Source organism: Battus philenor, unplaced genomic scaffold (assembly GCF_028537555.1).
Source record: "Battus philenor isolate CCGP_79_NKW_IND1 unplaced genomic scaffold, ilBatPhil1.0.hap1 SCAF_7, whole genome shotgun sequence".
NCBI lineage: Eukaryota > Metazoa > Arthropoda > Insecta > Lepidoptera > Papilionidae > Battus > Battus philenor.
This window is the reverse complement of record NW_027181737.1, coordinates 15,434,957-15,461,715: the sequence shown is the minus strand read 5'-3', so window position 1 is coordinate 15,461,715 and position 26,759 is coordinate 15,434,957. Positions and strand designations below refer to the sequence as shown.

At 37.3% G+C, this 26,759-nt stretch overlaps 2 protein-coding genes across 4 annotated transcripts; both read right to left on the bottom strand.

Annotated features, from left to right (window-relative positions):
* On the bottom strand, window positions 1-23,677 carry ABCB7 (ATP binding cassette subfamily B member 7). Of its 3 annotated transcripts, none has more exons than XM_068774798.1 (15): window positions 23,507-23,677; window positions 23,299-23,404; window positions 20,943-21,073; window positions 20,013-20,220; window positions 18,637-18,803; window positions 16,489-16,618; window positions 14,597-14,745; window positions 8,287-8,461; window positions 7,880-8,037; window positions 6,855-7,018; window positions 6,338-6,467; window positions 5,592-5,720; window positions 5,019-5,165; window positions 3,957-4,190; window positions 1-413 (listed from the first exon to the last, which is right to left on the bottom strand). In XM_068774798.1, the coding sequence occupies exons 1-14, from the start codon at window positions 23,660-23,662 to the stop codon at window positions 3,978-3,980; spliced, it is 2,163 nt and encodes a 720-aa protein (XP_068630899.1). In that variant the 5' UTR covers window positions 23,663-23,677; the 3' UTR covers window positions 1-413; window positions 3,957-3,977. The 3 variants fall into 3 exon arrangements, with proteins under 3 accessions (XP_068630899.1, XP_068630900.1, XP_068630901.1); XM_068774799.1 differs by having other exon boundaries at window positions 20,943-21,043; XM_068774800.1 differs by having other exon boundaries at window positions 2-413; window positions 20,943-21,019.
* A 1,042-nt stretch (window positions 23,678-24,719) lies between these two features.
* LOC137931231 (SET domain-containing protein 4) lies at window positions 24,720-26,146 on the bottom strand. Its single transcript, XM_068774641.1, has one exon. The coding sequence runs from the start codon at window positions 26,094-26,096 to the stop codon at window positions 24,720-24,722; it is 1,377 nt and encodes a 458-aa protein (XP_068630742.1). The 5' UTR covers window positions 26,097-26,146.
* Window positions 26,147-26,759: the final 613 nt, after the last annotated feature.

The following is a 26,759-nucleotide window of genomic DNA, read 5'->3' as shown; positions in this document are numbered from 1 at the left end:
GTAGGAATTCAATGAAAGATCGTTTAAAACAAAATAATATACTTATTCAACATATATCTGTACACAACTGTAACGTGTATTTACATATCACACAACCACACAACGCGACGCCATCGTGACAAATGCAACCTTATTGTAATATAATGAGATTTACATTCGGCGAACAATAAATCACAATGACTTTTATTATAGAATCTTTTTTATATATAGCAACAACATCGTGTCCATAGATAAAATATATTTATCTAAAACATTACCATTGGTAGTAATTGATTTAGTAGATTTAATACAGATTATAAATTTAAAAGATCTCTTCATAAAAATGATGTCGTACATCTTCATGTCAACCACCTGAAGACAAGACTTCACCATTGATTTTACTTTTAACCTTCCAAACTGCATTCGATTTAAATCTGTAAATCGAAAATTAAACTCCTTTATATTTACGAAAATTTAACAACAAATATTAATTAAATCAATTCATATAAATACACCAATAACAATAACCTATATACGATAACTATAGATATAAAAGCATTAAAGTGGTGAATGTATTGCTCATTTATCTGCAAAAATATTTAACTTTTTCTAATCCCACTGTATAAAGTGAATACTCTGAAATATGTTATATTACATTTTTTTTTCTATTGTAAAGCGATTGTCCAATAACATCTTACAGTACAAAGTCTCCAGGGAATTTTGAAAACGCTTTTTTATTATTTAATTTTATACCATACAATAAGTGACTACAAATGAGCTTCATATTTACCCATTTTAAAAAATTACTACTATAACCAAGCATCCTGTATATTGATTATACATAATAAATATAAATTATATTTAACATAAAACAGTGATCGAAATAGGCAGAGATGTTGAAGTAAAATGCTTTTAAACGTATACATTAAAATAGACACGACTTGAGAAATTAAAAATTTAATAACGAATCCCCAAAATCAAGATATGGATATGACAAGGCTATATGACGGATGCATTGCAATAACAGTGATAAGCTTTAAGATTTTTTCCATTGAATAAGTATTTAAAAGGTATGAAATTTTATGTGAATTATAAATATTGAAAACATTTAAAGGTAAAAAATATGTTCTATTATAATGTGTTGAAAATTGGTAAAAAATACGTTGTATTATAATGTGTTGAAACTTGGTAAAATATGTTGTATTATTATGTGTCGAGACTTGGTCAAAAATATGTTGTGTTATGTGTTGAAACTTGGTTTAAGATACGTTGTGTTATAATGGGTTGAAAGTTGGTCAAAATATGTTGTAATATATATTGAAAATTAGTAAAAAAAACATGTTGTGTTATGTAATCAAATTTTGTCAAATATATGTTGTGTTATAGTGTGTTGAAACTTGGTTTAAGATATGTTGTGTTATAATGGGTTGAACCTTGGTCAAAATATGTTGTGTTATGTGTTGAAACTTGGTAAAAATATGTTGTATTATATGTTGAAAATTGGTAAAAAATATGTTGTGTTATGTGATCAAATTTTGTTAAAAATATGTTGTGTTATAGTGTGTTGAAACTTGGTTTAAGATATGTTGTGTTATAATGTGTTGAAACTTGGTCAAAACATGTTGTGTTATGTGTTGAAACTTGGTAAAAAAATATGTTGTATTATATGTTGAAAATTGGTAAAAAATGTGTTGTGTTATATGATCAAATTTTGTTAAAAATATGTTGTGTTATAGTGTGTTGAAACTTGGTTTAAGATATATTGTGTTATAATGTGTTGAAACTTGGTCAAAATATGTTGTGTTATGTGCTGAAACTTAGTAAAAAATATGTTGTATTATATGTTGAAAATTGGTAAAAAATGTGTTGTGTTATGTGATCAAATTTTGTTAAAAATATGTTGTGTTATAGTGTGTTGAAACTTGGTTTAAGATATGTTGTGTCATAATGTGTTGAAACTTGGTCAAAATATGTTGTGTTATGTGTTGAAACTTGGTAAAAAATATGTCGTATTATATGTTGAAAATTGTTAAAAAATGTGTTGTGTTATGTGATCAAATTTTGTTAAAAATATGTTGTGTTATAGTGTGTTGAAACTTGGTTTAAGATATGTTGTGTTATAATGTGTTGAAACTTGATCAAAAATATGGTGTCATTTGTTGAAAAATGGTCAAAAAATGTTGTATTATGGGATAAAACTTTGAAAAAATATGTTGTATTATAAAGTGTTGAAAATTGGTGACTGCATTATCGGTAATTGTTGACTTCATTAATAAAATAAAATGTTTCAAATAAATACAAATAATTTAACGAGTAATCGATGTCAAAAATAATCCTACATGTATTGTACAGCAACCCTCGATCTATGATCGAAAGTCGCAGTGAGAAATTAACAATATTTCGATAAACGTCGTTGTAATAATAAAAAAATAAAAACTTAATAATTTATCATTTTTAATTAATTACAAATATTTAATACATTAATTCAGAGTTTTTTTATTATATTCTTCATAAACATTGATAATTTTAAAACGTATCCACATTATGATATCAACATTGCTTCACCTAATTCAATCACTGCTTATATCGGTATCACAATTGGTACTAATTATACAGTGCGATCAGTTATAGGTATAAAACCCTTAACCCTTTGGGGCACGCTAATATTAAAAATGTCCCACCTTCTTGATGCGTAATAACACATGGTGGGACATTTCTCGACCCGCCTGGAAATAATGGAATAGTTGCGCGCTCATATATTTTTTTCTAAACTGTATTTAAAGTAATTGGCAACACCATTAGCAATTGTTAAAAATATACTCGATTGCGCTGGATATAATATATTCAGGTTCATCAAGTGTTGAAACCGAAAATTTTCAGTAGTTAATAACAGAATTAAATTTTAATTTTTTTATATTATCGTATATCCTTATTAATAATGACACACCTTTTGTTAAATTTTGAACGAAATAAAATTTCTGTGCAACATGGGAATTTTTATTTCCTAAAATTCCGTGCCTCAAAGGGTTAAAAGGGTTAATCTGCAACTCATTTGTAAGCAATACGTTACAATAATATATTTTGTCTATTAAAATGCACCAGGACAATAATTTTGGGGAATTCAAGACTATAGGGCCAGACATATAGTATTACAATAATTCATTTTAATATATCGTTAATTAATAGACATCAAATGAGCTATATAGCTATATTACTATATGCTATTTACCCCTTTAATGCTTTTACATCTACACCAATCACCCTGTACATCAGTGAAGTAACTTCATATGTTCAGAACAAAAAAACATATACACGACCTCGAAATACTTTCACAAATAGCATATAGTGTTTTAATGCAAATAATATATTTGAGTCTTAGTAAATTATAAATTACCACAATTTTATGCATATATACATATATATATAAAAACTGTGGTAATTTAATGTGATGGTTCAAACACTCACACTTCAGTGTACAACACTGCATACATTTTGGCAACACAGTACTAAAATGGCGTAATATTTATTAATAACTTATTAACATGTTTACCTCACGTACTTTGTTTAATTTTAACCTGAATATATTAAATATTATTGTCTCATATGAGATTAAATATATCATCTAGTGAATACGATTTTTATAAAATGTTCAACAATAAAAATACTTATGATTAGGGTCTCGCATTGTACCTCGCGTGTACCTGGCGTTGTACCTCGCGTTGTACATCACGTTGAACCTTGTGACTTACCTGGCACCGTACCTCACATTTTACCGTACATCATAACACGTTTTACCTCAAGTTGTACCACGTGTATGTAATACCTTACGTTACTCTGCATTATACTAGGGTTCATACCTCGAGATATACCTTACATTATACCTCGTGTTGTACCTCTTACGCAATTTACCTCGAATTGTACCTCCAACTATATGTACCAAGCGATGTACCTCGCATGTACCTGGTGTTGTACTGTACCTAGATGTTTCTCGTCGTGGATCACTTGGGCACGGCGTCCTTATTCTGTTTCTCCCAGAGGCGGTAGTAGAGGGAGTTGGGGTTGTTGACGAGCGTGGCGTGAGTACCACGCTCTGAGATGGCTCCGTTCTCCAGGACCAGGATCTCGTCAGCGTCGGCGACCGTGGACAGGCGATGCGCTATGCAGATAGACGTGCGTCCAACTGTCGCCGCCTTCAGCGCTTGGAGTATTGCCTGCAAATTACAACCACATCAGCAAAATATGCCAGAACAGCCTTTATGATAAACACTGTGATTAATTACGAAGGCAGGTTTTTTCTTAAGTTGGTAGGACTATCTATCACAGGGGTGGCCAAACTGCGACTCGCAAGCCACATGCGGCTCTTTGAACGATTATTTTTGCTCCGATTGATTGTCGAATTATTTCAATATTTAAATTTCGAAACAAATTACTCATGTAAATAATTATTATTATTAATCCACCATAAAATTAGCGAAATCCAAACACCAATCATAATTAACTAGCCGGCATCTTAAGTGTTATTAGGAGTGCTGTTATAGAAGTGTATCATTATATCTAACTTCAATACACATATTTCATATTGTTTTTAAAATAATTTCAATAAATATGATTTTTGTAAAAAAAAACTGTCTTCTGCGTGTTTTAAATGTGTCTTAAATTGCAGCCAGCAAAAAAAATCTAATTTCGAAAAATGGCCGGCACTATCAAAGAGCTTGGCCACTCTGCCCTATAACATTCACCAAGTGTCTATTTGTCAAAAACAGCAATATCATTTGATTCACCCGAACCAACTAAAAGGATGTTTTGTGTCTCAAATGCAAAGTGTCTATTGGTCGATGTCATACTGCGTTGGTTAGATCATTCCGAAACCACTGTATTCCTGCCTGATTTTGCTCCGTGCGATTTCTATGGTTTACAAATATTTTCAATTTATATTTAATTAATATTCCTCGATTTTAAGACCTCAACGGCCACTAAAATCGGCTGACACGAGGAAGATCATTACAACTATTGGAGCTGTTCCAATCTCTGTAACTTACGTGTTCCGTTAGAGAGTCAAGACTGGAGGTGGCTTCATCGAAGACGATTATGGGCGAGTCCTTGAGAATCGCACGCGCGATGGCAACTCTTTGCTTCTCACCCCCAGATAGCTTCAACCCTCTCTCTCCCACCTGAGTTTCATATCCCTGCAAGAAGAAATTTAAAGGACATTGTTACTGCTAATATCAAGGATGTTATGAACAAAGATGAAAAACGTCAGATCTTTCTGCATTACTACTGAAAGATGTCTTAGCTTCACCCTATTCAAAGTTTTGACAACTGTTTCCAATCATCCTATGTAGTGAACATAGTAATGTGGCAGATCATTAAGGTTGTATAGCATACACATCTCTAAGACCTGAACTCGAATTTTTCGAGAGCTTCGGCTTAGGAATTATTAAACCAACACGACGTCCCCTAAAGTTCAAGCGTAATTGTGAAGTCCAAAACCAAAATTGAATCCTCATGCTCCAAGCCCACTGCTGAATCTTAAAGCACCATCCATATTACTAAATAATTATGATGCAATTATTGTGTTGATTCCACACCCACTGTTGGACAGTTGTACATACCTTAGGCCAAGTTCTGACTGACTCATGCAGTTCAGCCATCTTGCTGGCTTTGTACACTTCCTCGGGCGGTTTGCTGAGGTCACCGTAGTGCAGATTGTGAAATATTGTATCGTGGAATAGCACGCAGTCCTGGGAATACAAAATTAACATTCTATTGTTAGGATTATAACTATAAAAAACCATCATCATCACCAATTCATCCATAACACCTGGACTGCTGAACAAAAGCCTCCTCCATAAGTTATCAAGGAGACCAGATCTGAACAGTGTCCCGTTCCAGCCAGACTATTGTCAGCATATCCCTCCTCCAAAAATCTTGCGCTGCTCGCAATTAACGCTTCCCCACGATCTTGATTATCACCGGACAATCTAGTGGGCGACTTATCCTTCACATCGACCAAATTGTTATGCCACTTGAAAACCTTCCGACCCCAGCTAAGATCGTTTGCCCATGCCATGTGCTACCCTTACTGCCACTTCAAACAATTAATTATTCGCGGTATATCGTTGAGTTTAGTTCTTCTGTGGATCTCATTTCTAACTCCATCTCGCAGCGAAACTCCTCCCACGGTAACCTTTTTATGATGCCCATCGTAAGCGACCACGTCTCAGTCAAAGACCTTCTTCGGACGTTGCTGTATTTTGCATGAGGTTCAGAGCTTTCCAAATGCTACCCATCTGAGTTGGATTTGACGGGTGATATCTTTCTCACACAAATATTTACCTTAACATAAATACTAACATACCTGCGGTACAATGGCAATAGCTTTCCTCAGACTGGCGAGGTCCAGGTTCTTTATGTTTTGTCCGGCGATAGAGATCTGCCCGGACTGTGGCTCGAAGAACCGGAACAGCAGACGCACCATCGTCGATTTTCTACAAAAACACATAACTCATATAAGGTAGAAGTTCCCAACATTTATTCTCATAGACCACTTTTACCTGGTCCCAGTGGCCCAATGTCCATTATAAAACCATAAATAATATAAAAAAATATAAAACCATCAAATTGGCAACACTGAGATCGAGCAACCAGTGTGAAAAGTAACAATAATAAATTAAAGATAAATATTTGAGATTCTTCTATTTAGAAGAATTTAATAGCAAATTTAAAAATAAATGTAATAATTGCTTAAGAAACAAAGAAAGAAACTATATTGGTAGAAGAAAGAGATTGAAAGAGACTTCTTACTCTATCTCTTCTCTTGTAAAATTTCCTGTAAGATGCTATCCCTCATGTGGGGTTAATATAAATACACATACCCGCTACCGGAGCCGCCGACAATGCCTATCTTCTTCCCAGCCGGTATGGAAAAGCTGAGATTGTTGAAGATCGGCTTCCCGTTGATATACTTGAAACTCACATCCTTGAACTCTATACTGGCTGTCTGAGTGGTCACGTTCAGCGCCGGCGCCATATCTTTTTCCTGTAAATTTATTTATTATTACTAATCATATTTTTGACTAACTGTTCCCTTGACTTCGTCCGCCTATAGTTTAACAAAAAGAAATACTTAAACTTTCGTTTTGCAATTTTTCTTAAATAAAAGAAAACTGTTACTCCTTATTACATCAGCTACCTGCCAGTATAAGTCCTATCAAAATCGGTCCAGCCTTTTCAGAGATTAGCCGGAACAAACAGACAGATCTATCATCATAATGTTAGCCAATAGACACCCACAGGCCTCCCTCATTGATCACCACAATCACCGGTCTTGAATATACCATACATTGATAGCAAATAAGCTATATATTCAACCTTTAATGCTTTCACTTCTATTGACTATCATCCTGTATATATTGCAATAGTTAGGTTAGGTTAGTAAATAGTAGCACTGGTATAACTTTCTGCAATAAAATGATGTTACAGAAGGAGGCTGCGAAAAGAGAGAGTGAAGGAGAAAGAACATCTGAGCTCCTCATTCGCAGGAGACAAGAACGTCGAAGGGGGTCAAACCGCACCCTTCTCCAATCCCTATAACATGGCCTTGACGACGGATTCGAGGTGATCCATCGCACGAATGTCCTGGCCCTGCGGTGGCACGAGAACTAAATCTCGCATATCTATGACGGATGGTAAACTGCAGCTTTAGTCTAAGGAGTTGAGGCACTAGGCCACCGTTGAAACGGTAGTATACGAAAGCGTTCCCGTAGTTTTAACAAAAAGTTTTAACAATAATTTGGGATTTTAGCCGGTAGGAGCCTGAACCTTCTATTTTCCCCTGCAGCAGCGGAGTATCCCATGAAGGATTTGCCCACAAAAAAACAGGCTAGTAAATAAATAGTACCTTGATCTTGGATTGCACAGTCATGAGCGTGAACATGGTCTGCATATCTATCAGCGCCTGCCGAACCTCGCGGTAGACAGAGCCCAAAAACCCAAGAGGAATGGACAATTGGAACAGCAGACCGTTTACCATCACCAGGTCCCCCACCGTCATGTTACCTGCAACCAAGTAATGTTAAATGGAATCAGGCGTTACCTTGCGGAAGTCCATGCTAAGTAAGAAAAGGATACGGTGATGATGATAATACTTTTAATTTTAAATAAGATATGTTGTGGAACTTTATTATATATGCACACTCAAATCCATGAAGCATTTAACTTTATCAAGACAAAATTGAGTCGCTACAAGATATTTCTTTACTTCTGCGAACAGCATAGAATTAAGATAATAAATAAATAAATAATCACCTTTAGCGATCTCCTGGGCTGCCATGATCATGATTACGCTGAGCCCGGCGCTGAAGATGGCGTGTTGGCCAAAGTTGAGCAATGCTAAGCTGGACGCCGTCTTCAGAGATGCCTCTTCGTACTTCCTGAGGCTCTGGTCGTATTTTTCCAGCTCATATTTCTCGTTGTTGAAATACTAAAAACGTTTCACAAACTATATATATAGAGAGAGAGAATGAGAGAGTGAGAGTGAAAGAGAGAGAGAGAGAGAGAGTGAAAGAGTGAGGGAGGGGGGAGTAATCTCAGCTTGATCAATTTAAAGCGCGCGTGCGTGGGTACGTAGCAAGCTTTTTAGAATAATAGAAGGTGCGAGGGCAGAATGGGAAAACTTGTACTAAAACCAACGTATTTATGCAAGAAAGTTGAGGGGCAAACTGTCATGCGCTCCGCGTCAAAATCATACCGAGACTGGATTCCGCGCCGGCGCAGCCGCTGCACTGCGTGAGCGGGGGTTGCGCGGGCGCGGCGGGCCGTGACCTACATAGCCGGCCGGCAAGCATATGTCGCAGCTAGACTGCTAAAATAAGTGTTGCGTACAATGTCAGTTTGACCCTAGAATATTTATTTATTGAAAACATATATACAATTATAAGTAGATACAATTGAAATTAATTTAGGTGTTTAGGTTTATGTAAATAAAATCTTTTTTATTAAAATAAATGTAAATAAAAATTTTGACAAATAACAATTTAAATAAAGTGACTAGTGGTAGTGAGATCACTACATCAGCCCCCCCTTGAGACCGTCAAGGGCGATAATAGTTAGGAAACCTTACTTTTCGTCCAGATCGCGTAGTGTGAGTATTTTTCTCAGGATCTGGTGAGCTCTGGTTTCCTGAGCGTGTCACATGTGTTTTTGTATCGTGTTTGCGTGTGTCATGTGATTGTGTCTGTGTTGTAAGAGTGGAATTAGTTGAATGTGTTGCTGTGTGTGTTGTGTGTTTAGTAGGTGTGCATGGAGTGGTGTCTGTGTCACGTAGTATGTAAGCGGGCTTAACTCGGTCTACCGATACTGTGACTTTTTTACCATTGACCAGGATAGCGAAAACTTTATCGTCACGCTGAAGCACCTCGTACGGTCCGGTATACGCGGGTTTTAAGGTACCGCCGACAGTACAGTCACGCAAGAATACGTGACTGCAAGTGGCTAACTCCTTAAAAACGAACGTCGGACGCGTACCACTATGGCGAGCTGCAGGTGAAGGCTTCAAGCTCTGAATTATACTCCGTAGTCTTGACGTAAACTTCATCAAGTCTAGGGTATAGTCGGCCTTTGAGTCAAAAAATTCACCTGGTAGGCGTAGTGGTTCGCCATATACTAGCTCGGCTGAGGTAGCGTGCAGGTCTTCCTTGTAGGCACTTCGAACACCCAACAAAACAAGCGGGAGAGATTCTACCCAATTCACATCACCGTGACAGACTATGGCAGACTTCAACTGTCGATGGAATCTTTCCACGAGACCATTGCAGGCCGGATGATAGGCTGTGGTGCGGCGGTGGTTGAATCCAGAAATGCGTGAAAGATTCTTAAATAACGCGGATTCAAACTGCCTGCCACGATCGGTAACGATGTCAGCAGGACAACCAAATCGGGATATCCAGCCACTGAGTAGGGCTCGTGCCACTGTCTCGGCTGAAATATCTGCCAAAGGAATTGCCTCAGGCCAACGCGTAAAGCGGTCGATGGCGGTGAGACAATACCTAAAACCTTGTGATAGAGGCAATGGTCCTACCAGGTCGATATGGACGAACTTGAAACGAGCTGCAGGAAGTTTGAAGGTGCCAACGGGAGCGCTTGTGTGGCGTGTAATTTTCGAACGCTGACACGCTAAACACGTTCGCACCCAGCTCCTGCAGTCTTTTTTTACCTCTGGCCACACGTAACGCTCGGAGACTAGTTTGGCTGTTGCATTAGCCCCGGGGTGACTGAGAGAATGAAGGCTCTCAAATACCCGTCTCCGTAGCATCTTGGGGACGAAGGGCCGTACCACGTTGGTACTGACGTCGCAGAACAGCTCCGTGTTGCAGCCTGGAACCTTAAGTTTTTTCAGGCACAGTGACGTGGAGCCTTCTGCGAGTTGAGTGAGCTCTGGATCGGAGTGCTGAGCGACTGCCAGCTGCTCCGGATCTACTGGCTGGGAAATTTCTGCAACTCGCGAGAGGGTATCAGCCACCACATTGTCTTTACCGGATATGTGCTGTATATCGGTGGTAAACTGCGCGATCAGATCCAGGTGCCGGAACTGTCTGGGTGAGCAGTTTTCTTTCCTATTGTGAAAAGCGTAAATCAGCGGCTTATGGTCTGTATAGACCGTGAAGACTCGGGCCTCGAGCATGTGGCGAAAGTATTTTATACTTTCATATACGGCGAGCAGCTCTCGGTCGTAGGGCGAGTATTTTTGCTGAGAAGAACTCAGCCCACGAGAGAAAAATGCTAGTGGCTCCCACGACCTATAGTTCCTCGACTGCTGCTGCAAGACGGCGCCAATAGCCTTATCGGACGCGTCGGTGACAAGCGCTAATCTAGCGTCATAGCTGGGATGAGCCAGCAAGGCGGCCTGACATAGGCCTTCTTTACATGTCTCAAAAGCCTCGAGCGACTGTCCAGTGATATCAACAGGATGTGAGCCTTTCACTGATCCTGTGAGAAGCGCGTTGAGAGGAGCTTGTTGTGAAGCTGCACTTGGGATGAACCTTCGGTAAAAGTTTACCATCCCGAGGAACCTACGAAGTTCTTTCACTGTTTTAGGGACAGGGAAAACCTTGATCGCCTCAACCTTCGCCGGCAGCGGTGTGGTACCTTTACCTGAAATGCGATAGCCCAAAAAAGTGACTTCCGGCGCGCCAAACACACATTTGGCCGTATTGACGACCATGCCGTACTGCTTCAGCCTGGCGAAAAGTTGTCGCAAGTGATCTTCGTGCGTCTTCTGGTCCCTAGAAAAGACAAGAAAATCGTCCAGGTAAGCGTAGGTGAAATCCAGGCCCCGTAGCATCTCATCGACGAAGCGCTGAAACGTCTGTCCGGCATTACGAAGTCCGAACGTCATATAAGGAAATTCGTACAGACCGAACGGCGTCGTGATGGCTGTCTTCGCGATGTCATCCGGATGCACGGGGATCTGGTTGTAGGCTTTTACCAGGTCAATGGTAGAAAAGATTGTGCAACCTGACAAACAATGGGAAAAGTCGTGTATGTGTTTGATAGGGTACCTGTCGGGTACAGTTCGGGCATTCAGCATGCGGTAATCCCCACAAGGACGCCACCCGTTGTCCTTCTTGGGGGCTAGGTGGAGGGGTGAAGCCCATGCAGACTTCGAAGGACGGCAGGTACCGTTCTGCAACATCGCCTCAAACTCCGACTTGGCTATCTTAAGTTTATCAGGCGCAAGCCTGCGTGGTGTGCAAGAGACCGGTGGCCCAGGTGTAGTGCGGATGTGGTGAACTGTGTTGTGAGTCAGTGTGCGATGAACGCCGTGTGGGCGAGTGACTTCAGGGAATTTGGCAAGTATGTCGTGATACACCGAGTGACCAGATACCACCTTCACCGAAGAAATACTCTCGTTAGTATTCACGAGTGACGCTACAGTCGCGAGCGTTGTGACGCCGTCGATGAGTCGCTGGTTTCGTACATCTACCATAATATTGTAGTGTGAAAGGAAATCAACGCCTATTATCGCCCTCGTAACGTCAGCTACAATAAAATTCCACGAAAAGTCACGGCGCAAGCCTAGATTAAGCACTAAGTTGTAAAAACCGTAAGTGTGAATAATTGAGCCATTCGCAGCACACAACTCGAAATTTGTTTTTGAGCGATATTGTTTTAAATATTTACGGGGAAACACACACAAGTCACTTCCTGTATCGACTAGTAACTGTAGTTTAGTTCGTTTATCCGTGACGAATAGGCGACCGGTAGTCGGGCAGTCGTCGGTCGCCATCACCGACTGCCTTTTGCGTTTCCCGTAAAATCGCAGGGCTTGACACACTTATTTGCTGAGTCCGCGAACTTGCTATGGTACCAACAGATTGGGAACTTTCTATAGTTTAAGTGAGACCTAGTGGATGATGCTGATGAACGACCTCGACGTTTTGAGAAATTCCGATTTTTTGACTTTGACCGCGACATACGGTCGACTTTTTCCGTCAATGCTTGTATTTGTCGGGTCAATGCGGCTATCTCACTAGATCCACCAGAAGACGTACCCGAAATTCCTGCAACCTGAGAGGTCGGTGACACCGCATCTAGTACCTGATCTGCGAGCTCGGCGAATTCATCCAGCGTCATTTTGGCCTGAGACGCGATGATGGGCTGCACGCTGCTAGGCAGACGACTGGCCCAGAGGGTTCTGAGTAGATCATCCGGTACACCAGAACCGGCCAGGCTCTTTAACCGACGCAGGAACTGTGATGGCTTGCTGTCACCTAGCTCTTCATGGTGAAGCAATTGCTGTACCTGTCGCTCCCGAGACGCAGACAACCGCTTGATGAGTTCATTTTTCAGGGTTTCATATTTGTTCGTCGCGGCCGGGCCCTCAACAATATCTTCGACGATTTCCGCATACTGCGGTTCCAGCTGTGAGACTGCATGATGATACTTTGTTGCATCGGACGTTATGTTAGCTAAAACAAACTGGCTCTCCAACGTCGCAAACCACAGTTTTGGCTTTGCCGCGTAGAACGGCGGTACTTTTACCGCGACGCGATTCAGCACGTGTTCATCCGATCCTTTGTTCTTGTTCTCCTCATTCGCCATTTTGTTCCAAAGGTGGTCACCACTAATGCGCCGTGCGTGGGTACGTAGCAAGCTTTTTAGAATAATAGAAGGTGCGAGGGCAGAATGGGAAAACTTGTACTAAAACCAACGTATTTATGCAAGAAAGTTGAGGGGCAAACTGTCATGCGCTCCGCGTCAAAATCATACCGAGACTGGATTCCGCGCCGGCGCAGCCGCTGCACTGCGTGAGCGGGGGTTGCGCGGGCGCGGCGGGCCGTGACCTACATAGCCGGCCGGCAAGCATATGTCGCAGCTAGACTGCTAAAATAAGTGTTGCGTACAATGTCAGTTTGACCCTAGAATATTTATTTATTGAAAACATATATACAATTATAAGTAGATACAATTGAAATTAATTTAGGTGTTTAGGTTTATGTAAATAAAATCTTTTTTATTAAAATAAATGTAAATAAAAATTTTGACAAATAACAATTTAAATAAAGTGACTAGTGGTAGTGAGATCACTACAAATTTCTACTGCCTGGCTAAGTAAGTGGTATACCACTAACAAAATATATGTATGTAAATATATATGTATATATGCCAGGACCTCTCCGGACCCTTGGACCTAGTTACTAACTGAATCCAGTAAAATAGTGATATGTGGAGGCCCGAGTTGACGCTCACAACCTTCACTATACTAAGAGATCTTAGAGTATGCACCCAGTGCACTGACATTGCGGTACGAAAGAACCGACATCGTCAGGGCATCCAGAAGGGGAATCCCACAGAAATATAATTCTTTAGAAACATCGTGCGAAAGAGAACGCTCTACAATACTCGACTTGTGATTGGTTGAACGTTAAATATTGTTTTAAATTATATTATATATATAGTTTTAAATTGGTATATATATAAACTAAGCTCGATGTATTTACACACTCTACTTCAGACTTCGTGTTGTTATCACCTCCAAGACCTACCGGCCCTAGGAAGAATCCCACAAACTTTATTAAATCATACGCAGCAATATAAGTGAACATAAAGAGATGGTTCTGAGCTTGAGTTATGACTTGTACGTCTAGCCAAATTAAATATACCTTAATATGAATTAAACACAGTTCTACTAATGTATTATACCAGGGGTGGCCAAACTCCAATAGTGGGAGAAATTTTTCAAAACTTAAATTTTTTTCTAGCCGCAATTAAAATATACAAAAGAAGGTTTTTTTTACAATGATTATTTAAACAAGGTACAAAATATGTGTATTGAAGTTGGATATATGCACACGTATATGACAGCACTCCTAACAATACTTAAGATGCCGGTTAGTTAATTATGATCAGTGTTTGGATTTCGTTAATTTTATGGTGAGATAATAATAATTATTATTTACATCAGTAATTTGTTTCGATTTCCCGGGAGCAGACATATGTTACATAAATTTAAATATTGAAATATTTCGACAATCAATCAGAGCCAAAAAATAATCGTTCAAAGAGCATGTGGCTAGCGAGCCGCAGTTTGGCTACCCCTGGATTATACAGTATGTACCTTAACGGTTTCGTAGTTGATGAGCGAATCGACCGCCTTGTTGCCGGCCTCGTTCTCCGCGCGGTTCATGTACACGCGGAACTTGGTGCGCCACTGCGTCACCGCCAACGTGAACGCGCCGTACACGCCCACGCAGCTGAACGCCACGCCTGCAACACGCACACATCGCCGTCACATTACTTACAAGAGACACACACATCCCGCTTCCACATATACATACATACACACACACATGCAGTTAAACATCGCGCCTGTAACATGCACGCAAAACGCCGTTACAGTACTTACAGAAGAAACACACATCCCCCCTTCACATATACATACATACACACACGCAGCTGAACGACACGCCTGCAACACGCACACACAACGTCGTCACATTACTTACAGGAGACACACATCCCCCTCCACATATACATACATACACACACGCTGAACGATACGCTTGCGTCACGCACACACCACACCGTCACATTACATACAGGACAGGACAAACACACATCCCCCCTCCACATATACATACATACATATACATACATACACTCACGCAGCTGAACGACACGTCTGCGTCACGCACACACAACTTCATCACATTGCTTACAAGAGACACACACATCCTCTTTCCACATACACATACACACACATGCAGTTAAACATCGCGCCTGTGACATGCACACAAAACGCCGTTACAGTACTTACAGAAGACACACATATACCTTCTCATATACATACATACACCACACGCAGCTGAATGCCAACCCTGCGACACACACACATAAATCTACGTACCCTCTTCCCACACACATATTAGGGGGACTGGAAAGTAATGCCGTTTCTGTCAACATATTTTACAGAAAAACTGATTGACTTTTACCACTTCGGCATTGATAATTTGTATACTTTACTAGATGGAAAAATTTTGTTGATAACGAAGGTGAATAAATTGTTGATCAGAAATAAAAACTTGTTAAAAATGTAGTCATGTAAATTTAACTTAAGGAAGCGACATTACTTTCCGGACCCCCAATAATTACACACCCCTCAATGCAGACTCCATGATCACCAACATCTACATCACATCTGATCAGACAATTCACACAGGACAACAACATCTTATGACAACGGATGGTCATAGAGTCAGTTCTAGATTAGGCTCCGAAGGAATCGCTGCTCACCAGAGCACTAGCACAGACTCATGGAGTCCCCAAATCGAATCTCAGATAAGTTTAACAATAGAATAACACATATATATTCTTGTATAACTTAATACTAGTCTAACTGCCATACTGATCTATCTATATACTAGCTGTGCTAAGTGCCTTTGTCCGTGTGGAATTTTTTTTTATTTTAACAATGTGAACCACTCATGAATTTCACAATTTAAATAAATTATTGTCACACATAAATAGAAACGTCACCATTCGTTTGCTATTTTCAATTCAAATCAGTATAAACTGTCACATGTCATACCGATCGACGAGCAGATCAAATGCAGCAAGTGGAACTGGATAGGTTACACATTCCAAAGGGACCCTAATCACATACCGAGGGAAGCAATAGAATGGAATGCTCAAGGAAAGTGAAACTGTGGCCGCCTAAAGCAAACCTGGCAGCGGACGATCACTGCAAAGTGAAGGCAGTTGGAATGACTTTGAGCAAAGTAAAGCGCGAAGCTCAAGACCGCTCGGGATGGCGACGTACTGAGGACGCCCTCTGCCCCATCTTGGGGACATAGGAATAAATGAATCATGAACTGTCACGGCAATATATGAAATCCATTGGTATGACAGTGGCGCCATCTGTCTAAAATTGTCATACAAACCTTTGTTGACTCATGCAAAATGACTTTGCTAAACATTATCACATTTTTCTATAGATAGATTAGTGCATACCCGCAAAGGCCAGGCCTCCTTTAAGGCCCAATATGGAGGAGACCAGAGTCAGCTCGAAGATAGTTGGCACAATGTTGAACACCATCGCTGACAGCACAAAGTTGATGGCCCGGGAACCTCTGTCTATCGTCTGCAATAAAAAAACATATTATTATTCAGTTAACATCCTTTATAAAGATCCTTTATGTATGGCATGTAATGTTGAAATAGACATTTTAAACTTCCTGGCATTTGGAGGATTTTTTTATAACATTTGTCAAAAGTCAAACTTTTGGTCAAGAGTTGGAATATAATTTGATTCAGCGTGAACCATTTCGAAGGATGTTTTGTATTTCAAACGCAAAGTGTCTATTGGTCGACGTCATACTGCATTGGTTCTTCATATCGTTCCACAACCACTATTTTCGTCTGATTTGGCTTAGTATGACTTCTGGCTATTCAACGAACAAGACCAATGCTGTGATGCTGTTTTGTTACAATTGAGGAGATAAAAACCGAATTGGAGGTCATAAAGCTGGGATGCACAGACCGCGGCCCGCCGGTGGAATACTGGTAGCCTGCCGACAGCAAAAATAATACTCTCGTACATTCGAAAAATATTGAATTCTATTCCAGAATAAAAACAAAAAAAATTAATTACCTATACTTCTGGCGGCCGGCGCGCCATCAGTTCATTATTTGCCCGAGTGGCCCCTAGTCTTAATAAGTCTGTACAACCATGTTATAAAGGATATATAAGCAAAACACTATTCCGACTGTTACAACGACTAGAAAAATTCTTGGCAAAAGTGTTTAATCAGATGGATATTACTTTGAAGCTGATGAAATTGATTTGGAAGAATAAATATAAAATTTACATTTAATAAACAAATTCATCTTTCTTTTTGAACACAGTATTATGTACATATTTACATATGATTCACATATATAATATGTAAATATGTTATTTTTATATATACACTGATAAGTCACATGGGGCCTTCTGTACCCATTCAGGGTATCTGCAGAAATTCTAATTTATACCCTAGCTAATCAGTGTCCTCAGAATCATACCACTTCCAACAACTAGTTATCAAAGGATTCATCACTAATATCACTATAGATATGTAACTTCTTAGCTATCTATGGAGTCACCATGCAAGTGGTGCTCTGGGTTGATGACCCACGTAGCAGATCCAAGTAGGCTTTGCAATGCTTGCCTTTTTTAGTTTGGGGGGGGGGGGAGTGGAATCATCCGGATCTTCAAGGTGCCCTGCCTCTGGATGAAGTACTGAGTTATCTGGGATTCTTACCCACGAAAACCCTTCCGTTGATCGTTTTCTGTGCTATATGGGAGACCACGGTATCTCCCGGTCAGGGATCGCCGTGCAATCTCCCCTCGCGCTGTGCTACTTTAAATAGCCGGTCCCGGAATATGCGTATATAGTTCTCGCTACCCCCAAAACTTTTGTGGTGCTATCACGACGGTTCGAGACCACATCGACCCATCGTCACCTCAAAGTCTATGAAAGCAGTTGGAGTTTAAGGCCCCAACCCTGCATCTTGCAATGTTCTACTCAACAAAATTTTATTATCCTATAAATTAACTAATGTTCTCTTTTGGCAGGTATAAATCCAATCTTAAGGTTTTTTTACTAGGCCCAGACCTAGTGTTTTTTGTGGGGCCCCATTTTTGAAGGTCTCTCCTCTTTCTCCTTTCTTTAGTCACAATTTCTTTTTCTCTTTTGTTGCATCCTTCACATTTTCTTTCAGAAGAGACTGCTCTGCCTCACATCTATGTACTCCATCACATACAAATCCATCATCATATCAGCCTATAGATTTACTGGAAGACATAGCGTGCATGTGCTGTGTCCAACGACTTCGGTCCACTTAGTGGCAGGCCTACCCACGCCGTCTCTATCGGCTCAAGGTCACTGGAGAACTGAAAGATTAGCCCCACCCATTGCCACTTCATACTAGCCATCCTCCAAGACATGTCGGTGACTGTGATTCTTCTATGTTTCCTGAAATATATTCCTAGGTATTTATTAGCTAGGTATTATCTATATAACATAGCCATCCTCCTCCAAGACACGACGGTGACTGTGATTCTTCTATATTTCCTGCTAGGTATTTATTAACTAGGTATTATCTATATAACAGTACCTTGGACAGAGCCCCAGTCTGCCGTCCCAAGTGAAAGCTGAGATCCAGGTTGTGGAGATGTGTGAACACGTTGCAGGCCAATCGACGTATAGAATGCTGCGCTACTTTAGCGAACACTGCATTACGAAGTTCGTTGAAGCCTGCAGCCGTAGCTCTGGCTATGCCATCTGCAAAGAAACAAATTTCAGTAAATTGTCATCAAACATTGTTAAGCGACAGTTAAGTTAAGCTTGACACAGTTCTAAGAACACGAGTGATTCTCCAAGTAACTGTATAGGTTCAAACTCAGGGAGAGTCCTTCGTGGATTTGTGACCCAGGTGTGGACCAGACCGTGGTGCACTTGACCACCGACTGTCCCGTATGGCGTGGTAAGAGCGGAATACCAGTCTCAGTTAACAGGAACTGGTAAAGAATAGTATCGACAGATCTTTTTGGAGTTCTTCATAAAGGTAATGGTGAAAACAAAAGGAAATAAAAAATTAGCATAATGAAAATAATGAACAAAAGTGATATAATAGGTTAAATATTAGAAATATAAATTATGTGTAATATATATATATTAAGTAAGATAAATAAAAAATAACAATAAATAAATTAATGTAAAATTGTAGAACCTGGAGGAAAAAGCAAAGGAAGTAAGGCGATGAATAGAAGGAAAATATGAATAAGAAATCAGAAGAAAGAATGAATGATATCGAGAAGTACAAAAGATGTGGATGGAAAAAAAACTATTACATATAAAAATTACTTTGTGAAAAAAGACCTTATGCACCCTCTATAGGGGATGTATGAGAAGCCTCAAATATTGAGCCAATAAGAAGAATATACATAAGAAAAACTTTCATCATACATACATATATGTTATATAGACCTTGTCCACCCACTATACAAGATGATATATGTTATATATATAAGTTATGCATGGTAAGATAATATGATTTAAATTTGTCTACAATTTAAAATCAATCAGGAATAAATGACATTATACATAATAATGTTTATTCTTTTATGAAAAGTAATATATATAAATCAAAACATTCAAATTTTGTTATACAGATCAAGAAGCGATGTAGGTCACTGGTTTTATTTCAGGGATACAATCTCATATAATTTAGACTTTGTACATTAATTATACTTGAATGTTACTGGTTGTAGTAACTTTCCATAGGATGGATGGCAATAGCATGATACCACATTGCTATTGCCAACCAGCCTGCCAAGCGTGGCAATTATGGTATGTCCCCCTTAGATGCCTATGCCTTACAGTGGGTGTTTAGAATGAAATGTTGAGATGGTAAGAAATATTAAATTTGTGTACCATAAAGTATTACACATTAAATTACTCAAATATTTTAACACATATATATACACTTACATCCAACCAACAGACTCATTGCAGTTGTCCCAAGGGCTTGTGGTACAGTTGCCATGCCCAGCAAAGCGTCACCGGCGGGCGTTGTCGCGACTTTATTGACTTCATCTACTGCAAACTTGAACAGGAAGGGGACAGACACGTTCATCACTTTTGCACCAAACAAGAGTGAAAGGGACAGCATGACTCGGTTACGTATCATTGCATTATCCTGTAAGACATAAAGATATCCATGTATAATCAACTATTTTTTGCTACATTAAGATAAATTTTTATTGCAGAGGGCATATTGGAGTCATACAAATTTTATCATTGCTAACTATCATATTTATCAATCTAAACTGGAACTGTATGGCAATACAAAACCATACAACAAAAACAATTTTAAATTAGCTATATAATGCTATAACATTACCTTTCACAGAATAGATTTAATTCCAGATAAGCCAATGCTATATAACAATAACATTGCAATAACATTTGTATAATGCTATCCATATATAATTATCAAGTGTCTTTAACTAAATATATATAATTAAAAAATTCTTGTAATGTGCCTAGCACAAAACTCAAGAGCCACTCCACAAAATCTGGTAACTCTCTTTTTTATACTTTCTTTAACCCTTTGCAGTCTGTGGAGTGTGTTTCGACATTGCCTTTCATCTTACCGTGTCATTATTATCATTTCAGCTATTGGATGCCCACTGCTGGATATAGGCCTCTCTTATATATTCCTAATAGGATTGTATGAGAGGGGCCTACATCTACCATCTTTAACAACCAAAGTATGAAATGTATATATGTTTACCATTACAATTAAGACATTAAATCTATGAACAGATGCTCATTACTGTCTTCTCGCTGCGAAAAACTTGATGGTTAAGTCTTCCAGGATAGAGACATACATCAAATAAAACAATATCAAGAACTCACCCTAGGCCACACATACTCCATCATCCCCCTTATCATGTCCATCCCCGTAACAGGTTTTGCATCGCCCAAGTTAATATCTTCACGGGATAAAACAGATGCACCTGGGTGAAAGCAGTCTCTCTTTTGGATACCTAAGGACGGGACATCATATCAGGAACTTTGGAAACAGGTAACATGTAATACGGGAAAGGAATATAAGCGGACAAAACAAACAGGGTAAGTGCGGGAAGGATAAAAGAGCTGCATTCCAACCAAGTAATGACAACATAAACATGAAATGCAGTAGCTGTGAATAGAATTTTGATTACAGATTTCAAATTATTTGCCAATGGTTTGATGCAAAATAATCAAAAAAGCGACACTTAGAAAGACATTGAAGATGCATTTTTATATATTACAGTCTCAAATGTTTTTAATACATGTATGTGAACACAAGAAAAGAAAGACATTGTAAAAAAAATTGTATTTACTAAAACTTAAAAAGCTTTTCAGGTTTCACCGGAATGTCATAACCTGTATTATCTACAGGGAGCTTTATATAGGTACATAAGCTTTAAAAGAGTGAATGCAATTCTCATCCATAAACATGGCCAAATTACTTCAGACAATAGTCTACTGGGACATATAGTAAATAATGATTGATATTAATATGTAGTAATAAAATTTTTGCAAAACATTTATATTATTAGGTTATTTTTATTTCTGAAACTATAAATTTTTTTATATGGCGTACCATATATTATTTGATGACTTTTACACCAATCATGTATAATAAGGATGTTCAATATAAACATGTATTCCACAAAATATTTTAGTTTACTAAAAAAAATTACTATTTTATTTCAACATATTTGTCATAAAAATATGCCAATGTTACTGGTAAAAATCTTTAAATTGCTTAACTATTGTTTCTATTGACATTGTTACCCTTACGGCTTTTACTTTTTTGGGTGAACTTTGCAGCAAAAATTTATTTTCCGGACACTAGTACTCCAGATGCATGATGATGTTCACAAAGTAGTCCTACAAATATAGATGTGTAAATGTTGTGTTTTGTGTAAGGCTTGAGATATCAGTGGGAACCACTCTGCAATCTGAGGGACAGTCTGAATCATCCCTTGGATTTCCCACACTGTTAGGGGCAGGAGGCCACACCTCGAAATGGATGTTGAGGTAAATGTTTAATAATTCGTCATAGAGCCATGGTGCCTACACTATTCATGCATGAAAATGCATGCATGAAAGTTTGCTGATTCATTATTAAATGTCAGATGCTACATATTTGTTTTATGTCATATCTTGAGGTAACTTGGTCAGTACTTCAACCACTTTGTTAGAAAATGTTTATAGGTTCATTGAGAATTATTGTTACAAATCTAAGATGATGCCATATCTAAGATATTTATATTGTGTCTGAATGTTCTATGGAAGTAGCAACACAGAATGTTTTAATGTTTTTTTTCTATGCTATAAACTAACACAGTATGTGGAGTGCACAATTGGTATTTTTTTATATTTCCTGCACATTGTAATGTCATTTAAAATTTAACTGGGTAGGTAGAGAAGTAGTTTATGCAAAGGTAATTGCTAATGCATTCTAAGATCTCCCTAAACCTGCTATATTGGTAATCAACCCCTAACTCTATACAACCCCTCAACCCCTATGCAATAGTCCTGACATGATGTGTGGATGTCTAACTTAGATGTTAAGTCTCTATGTAACGTTTTAGTAACTTAATCTTGCTCTGCACAATGTTTATTGTTTATAGCTTATATGACAGATGGGCATATCTCAACAAATCTGTTCTCTGGTAACTTAAACAGAAATACTTATATATATATAAGCGAGGCTAAAATTTATTCACCATCTTGCAAGATACATTTATTTAAACTTTCATTCTAGAATATTCTTTTATAGATAAACTATATAAATATTACAAAAAGAATTTAATTTTTTTTACTAATAGGAAATGTATGAGTCATAAATTATGTGTTGGTAGCGAACCAGTTAGTATTCAAACATCAGTGACAAACTTATCTAGCTTATGTAAATGTTGAAGAAAAACTAAGTCATTTATTAAGAGATAAAATGCGTAACTAATAAGTATTCCTGTAATACGTGGCGTTATTATAAATCTAACAATGAAAATTATCATATACATGTTAAAATATGAACATCAAACTTCGTATTCTAACATTTTAGTAAGATTGAGGAAATTTGGTTTTTTATTTACGACTCGTAATTACAAGGTCAAGTTCATATTACGCAACATCATAAATAAATTAAATATCGTAAATAAAATATAATTATAATTAATAGTTGATTATTTCAATCTATATTCTGAATATAACTTACCAACTGGAATTTTTCCAGTTTTTGGCTTGTTAGCCAATACAGCTGCCAAGACATTTTTTGCTGTATCCGACCCGGCGGGGTTGTTTGCAGGAGACGAGGAGTAGTGCTAAAATAAATAACGCATTTGTAACAATTTTTTCACAAATCTAGCTACAAAAGAGGCGTAAAAACTTGAAAACACTGGTTCGGAAATTCGCAAGTAACCAACCCTAAAATGACTCGCGGCAGCACATTGCTTACAAATAATACTAAACTGTGGTTTATTTAAAACTACGGATTTACTGTAACAAAAGGATTTGGTGAACTTTATATTGTTTTTAATAAATTTATCAAATTTTCTATTCGACAGCAGCGCCGCCGCCATGATCGTAAACTGAGACACTACTGTCAGTGTTATCTTTCCTGTTGGACTGGTGTTGTCATTTGAAACGGAATACTAATTATAATTTTTTGATAACTAAATAACGTTTCTGTGACAAATGCTTTTTTTCAAAATAAATTTGAATTGAAACGCGACAAATATAGAGTCACAATAAAATACCGCTACATTTTATTGTGAAACCGTAATAGAAATCATATCATACTCATTATTTCAGAAAAAATAAATATAAAGCGACAAAACTATAAACCCATTATACAAGATTTTTAATACAACAGAAAATTTTATAGTACTCAGTAATCTTTGGTTCATTATTCAAGAAGACTATATTTATTTTTAACTTATTTGTGGAATAGCCGGTAATTAGATAGGCTAGTAAAGCGTGAATTGATGCTCCAATGAATATATTACACATGCTATTACTCTAGACTTCAAACAAAGAAGTCATTAATGTAGTTAACGAAATGTACAAACTACATTAATAACTTTTTAATTAAGCCATGAAGAAGCTTGTTTAGTCTCTGCTCTGCATTGATTCTGGGGTCATTTACCGACAACCCACAATGTCTTCAAATTATATGAACTGTATCCTTCACTTAAAACATGATTTATCCAGTAATTTTTTTTTATGAAAACGAGAAGTTTCCAGACTTTTTATAGACCACTTTTGTAATTTAGCTGTCCCATGGGACCTCTTGCAACATTTCTACCTTACTCCAACAGCAGTAGAGCTATGAATGTATTGATTGATTGTACTGAATATCGAATATGCATGTTTTACAAAGGGATCGCTGAGCTTCTTAAAATATTATCAGTCAACATTAATTGGTGAAGTCAAACCAACATTTTAGTTCTTGACTATAGAAGCAAATAAATTTGTGAACTTCCATTTTTTGTTGCACCAACATTAAATTTTTGTGGATCTCAGGGAGTAATCTGAACCAACTCGGGAACCAAGAATCTAGAGGAAACAGTCCTTCAAAATTGTCAATAAATAATATATAGTAATTCCAAGGATAAATAAAGCCATATGATACATAATCTAACATTTAATAAACTTCTCTAATATATCAACATATTGACACATAAGTTGTACACAATTATTTAAAACAACACAATTATCCTTAAAGCTATTTAATTTGTTAATGGAACTTTTTAAATGGCAAAGTTTTTCAGTTACCATTGGTATAATTAAATCAATGAGCAGTCTATCAGATGAACAAATGGCTGCAGAATATATGAGCCGACTGACATCTGTATTTTCTTTATAATAATATTTAGCAACCATTAACAATCCATAGAAATTGAAACTTAGGCCTGTAAAGTCAATATATAAATCCTTATTTAAGTTATGATTCATAATAAAAATTGACTGATCTTGAGAGAAATTTATAGCCTTAGAATGTAAAAACATCTTAACATCATCAAAGCTAAAATTGACATAATCCAAATCATTTGATGGTAAATAGAAACCATACTCTGTGATTAATTTCAAATTATGGCTGTCTCCATAGCAAATGAATACCTGTGTATATGGTTTAAAATTATTCTTTGTGTAAATTGAAAATTGTACATTTGTAAATACATCCTCTTCTATAGTGTTTAAGGAGATATTTTTTATGTCACTACTTACAACTAATTTAGTTTCATTTTTTGCATTAGGACTATGGTTTATCATATCTAAATATGGACATAATGATATCTTTGTATTATCACTTATTAATGCTATAATTGAACTGTGTATTTCCTGCAAATTAATCACTTTAGTTAAATCCATAAAAACACATCTAGTGTTCACTGTAAAATAGGCCCATTCATATACTGACTTTCTAAAATATTCCTTTAACTTATCAATTACAGCATTCTTGCTTGTATTATTATTTAAAATATTCTCAAAAATGTTAAATGATTTCTCTATAATTTCTTTCTGCTTCGTAATCACAGACAATATTTCTGAATCAATATAATACCTCAATTCACTTGGCAAAAAATAAGGAACTGTGTACTCTTTAGGTAAGCTTTCTAAATAAATGTACCATTTTGACTTAGTACCTAACAGTTTTAGATATACTAAATAAAATGCCATTAATGATTGGAATGACACTGTCTGCTTATATTCTATTAAACATTGCTTCTTGTTCTCTAAAAATATATTACAAAAAACTGTATCTAGTATCAAAGTTGTAACATTAATCGTTAAATTTAAAGGAAGGTTGATCAATTCGTCTCCGGCGCATATTTTCTTTTTTGTGAGCACTCCTCGTCCAGTCTTTTTAAAAAATGCCAACCCAAGGTTTTTATTACGCCGGACACCGTGTTTCATTAACCATGCATTTAATAATATTAATTCTTCGCTGTTATTACAAGAACAATATTCACGTTTCTTCTTTAGTTTCCTTCTACGTTTAGTTCGCCCCATTGTGTTTTTAAAACATCATTTTGTTTTTATAAACAACAATTTAATTATGCGATGTTGTAAACATTTTTTCTAATAATTGTTTTTCAAAATAATTGTTATTTTTATAGTAAACTGTAAAACCGTGTTTGGTTCAATAACATTGACGTTTCCATTTAGGAGTTGCTATTTCTTTTATCAAATTATTATTAAAATTCACTTTCGACATTTCATAAAATAGAAGGGCCAAATATTCTGCAAATTTTCAAGTACATTAAATATTTTCAATATAAATTACTTTGTTGTTTTATTGATAACGTAAAGCACAAAATGCTTGTGTATTACAATCTTAAAAATTTTTAAAATGTAAATTAAGCACTTTTACATATTATAGTTCTTTTCTGAATTCTTTTTTAAACCTTCCTACAAAATTTATCTCAAATTTAAACGAATTTTCACCGCACATTCTAGTTCGTTTCATTTAGACCAATACTTACTCCATGGTCTTTTCTGTTAGCGTATTTATCGCGGAGAAAACTGTATTCTCTTTATCTAGTTTTTAATTTTTTTGAACAAGAGCAAGCGCCAGTCACAACGCTAATCGTAAATTTATGGTGCCTGCCCGGAACCTTGCCGATGGCGTCTTATGGAGTAAAAATGGATCTCTCACGCTTTGTATTTAAACAA

Coding starts and splice junctions, on each gene's coding strand:
- LOC137931231 (XM_068774641.1), bottom strand. CDS start 26,096: ATGGGGCGAACTAAACGTAGAAGGAAACTAAAGAAGAAACGTGAATAT.
- ABCB7 (XM_068774798.1), bottom strand. CDS start 23,662: ATGGCGGCGGCGCTGCTGTCGAATAGAAAATTTGATAAATTTATTAAA. Junction 23,405..23,506: donor CTGCCGCGAGTCATTTTAGG/GTTGGTTACTTG, acceptor TATTTATTTTAG/CACTACTCCTCGTCTCCTGC. Junction 8,462..14,596: donor TCAACTACGAAACCGTTAAG/GTACATACTGTA, acceptor AAACGTTTTTAG/TATTTCAACAACGAGAAATA.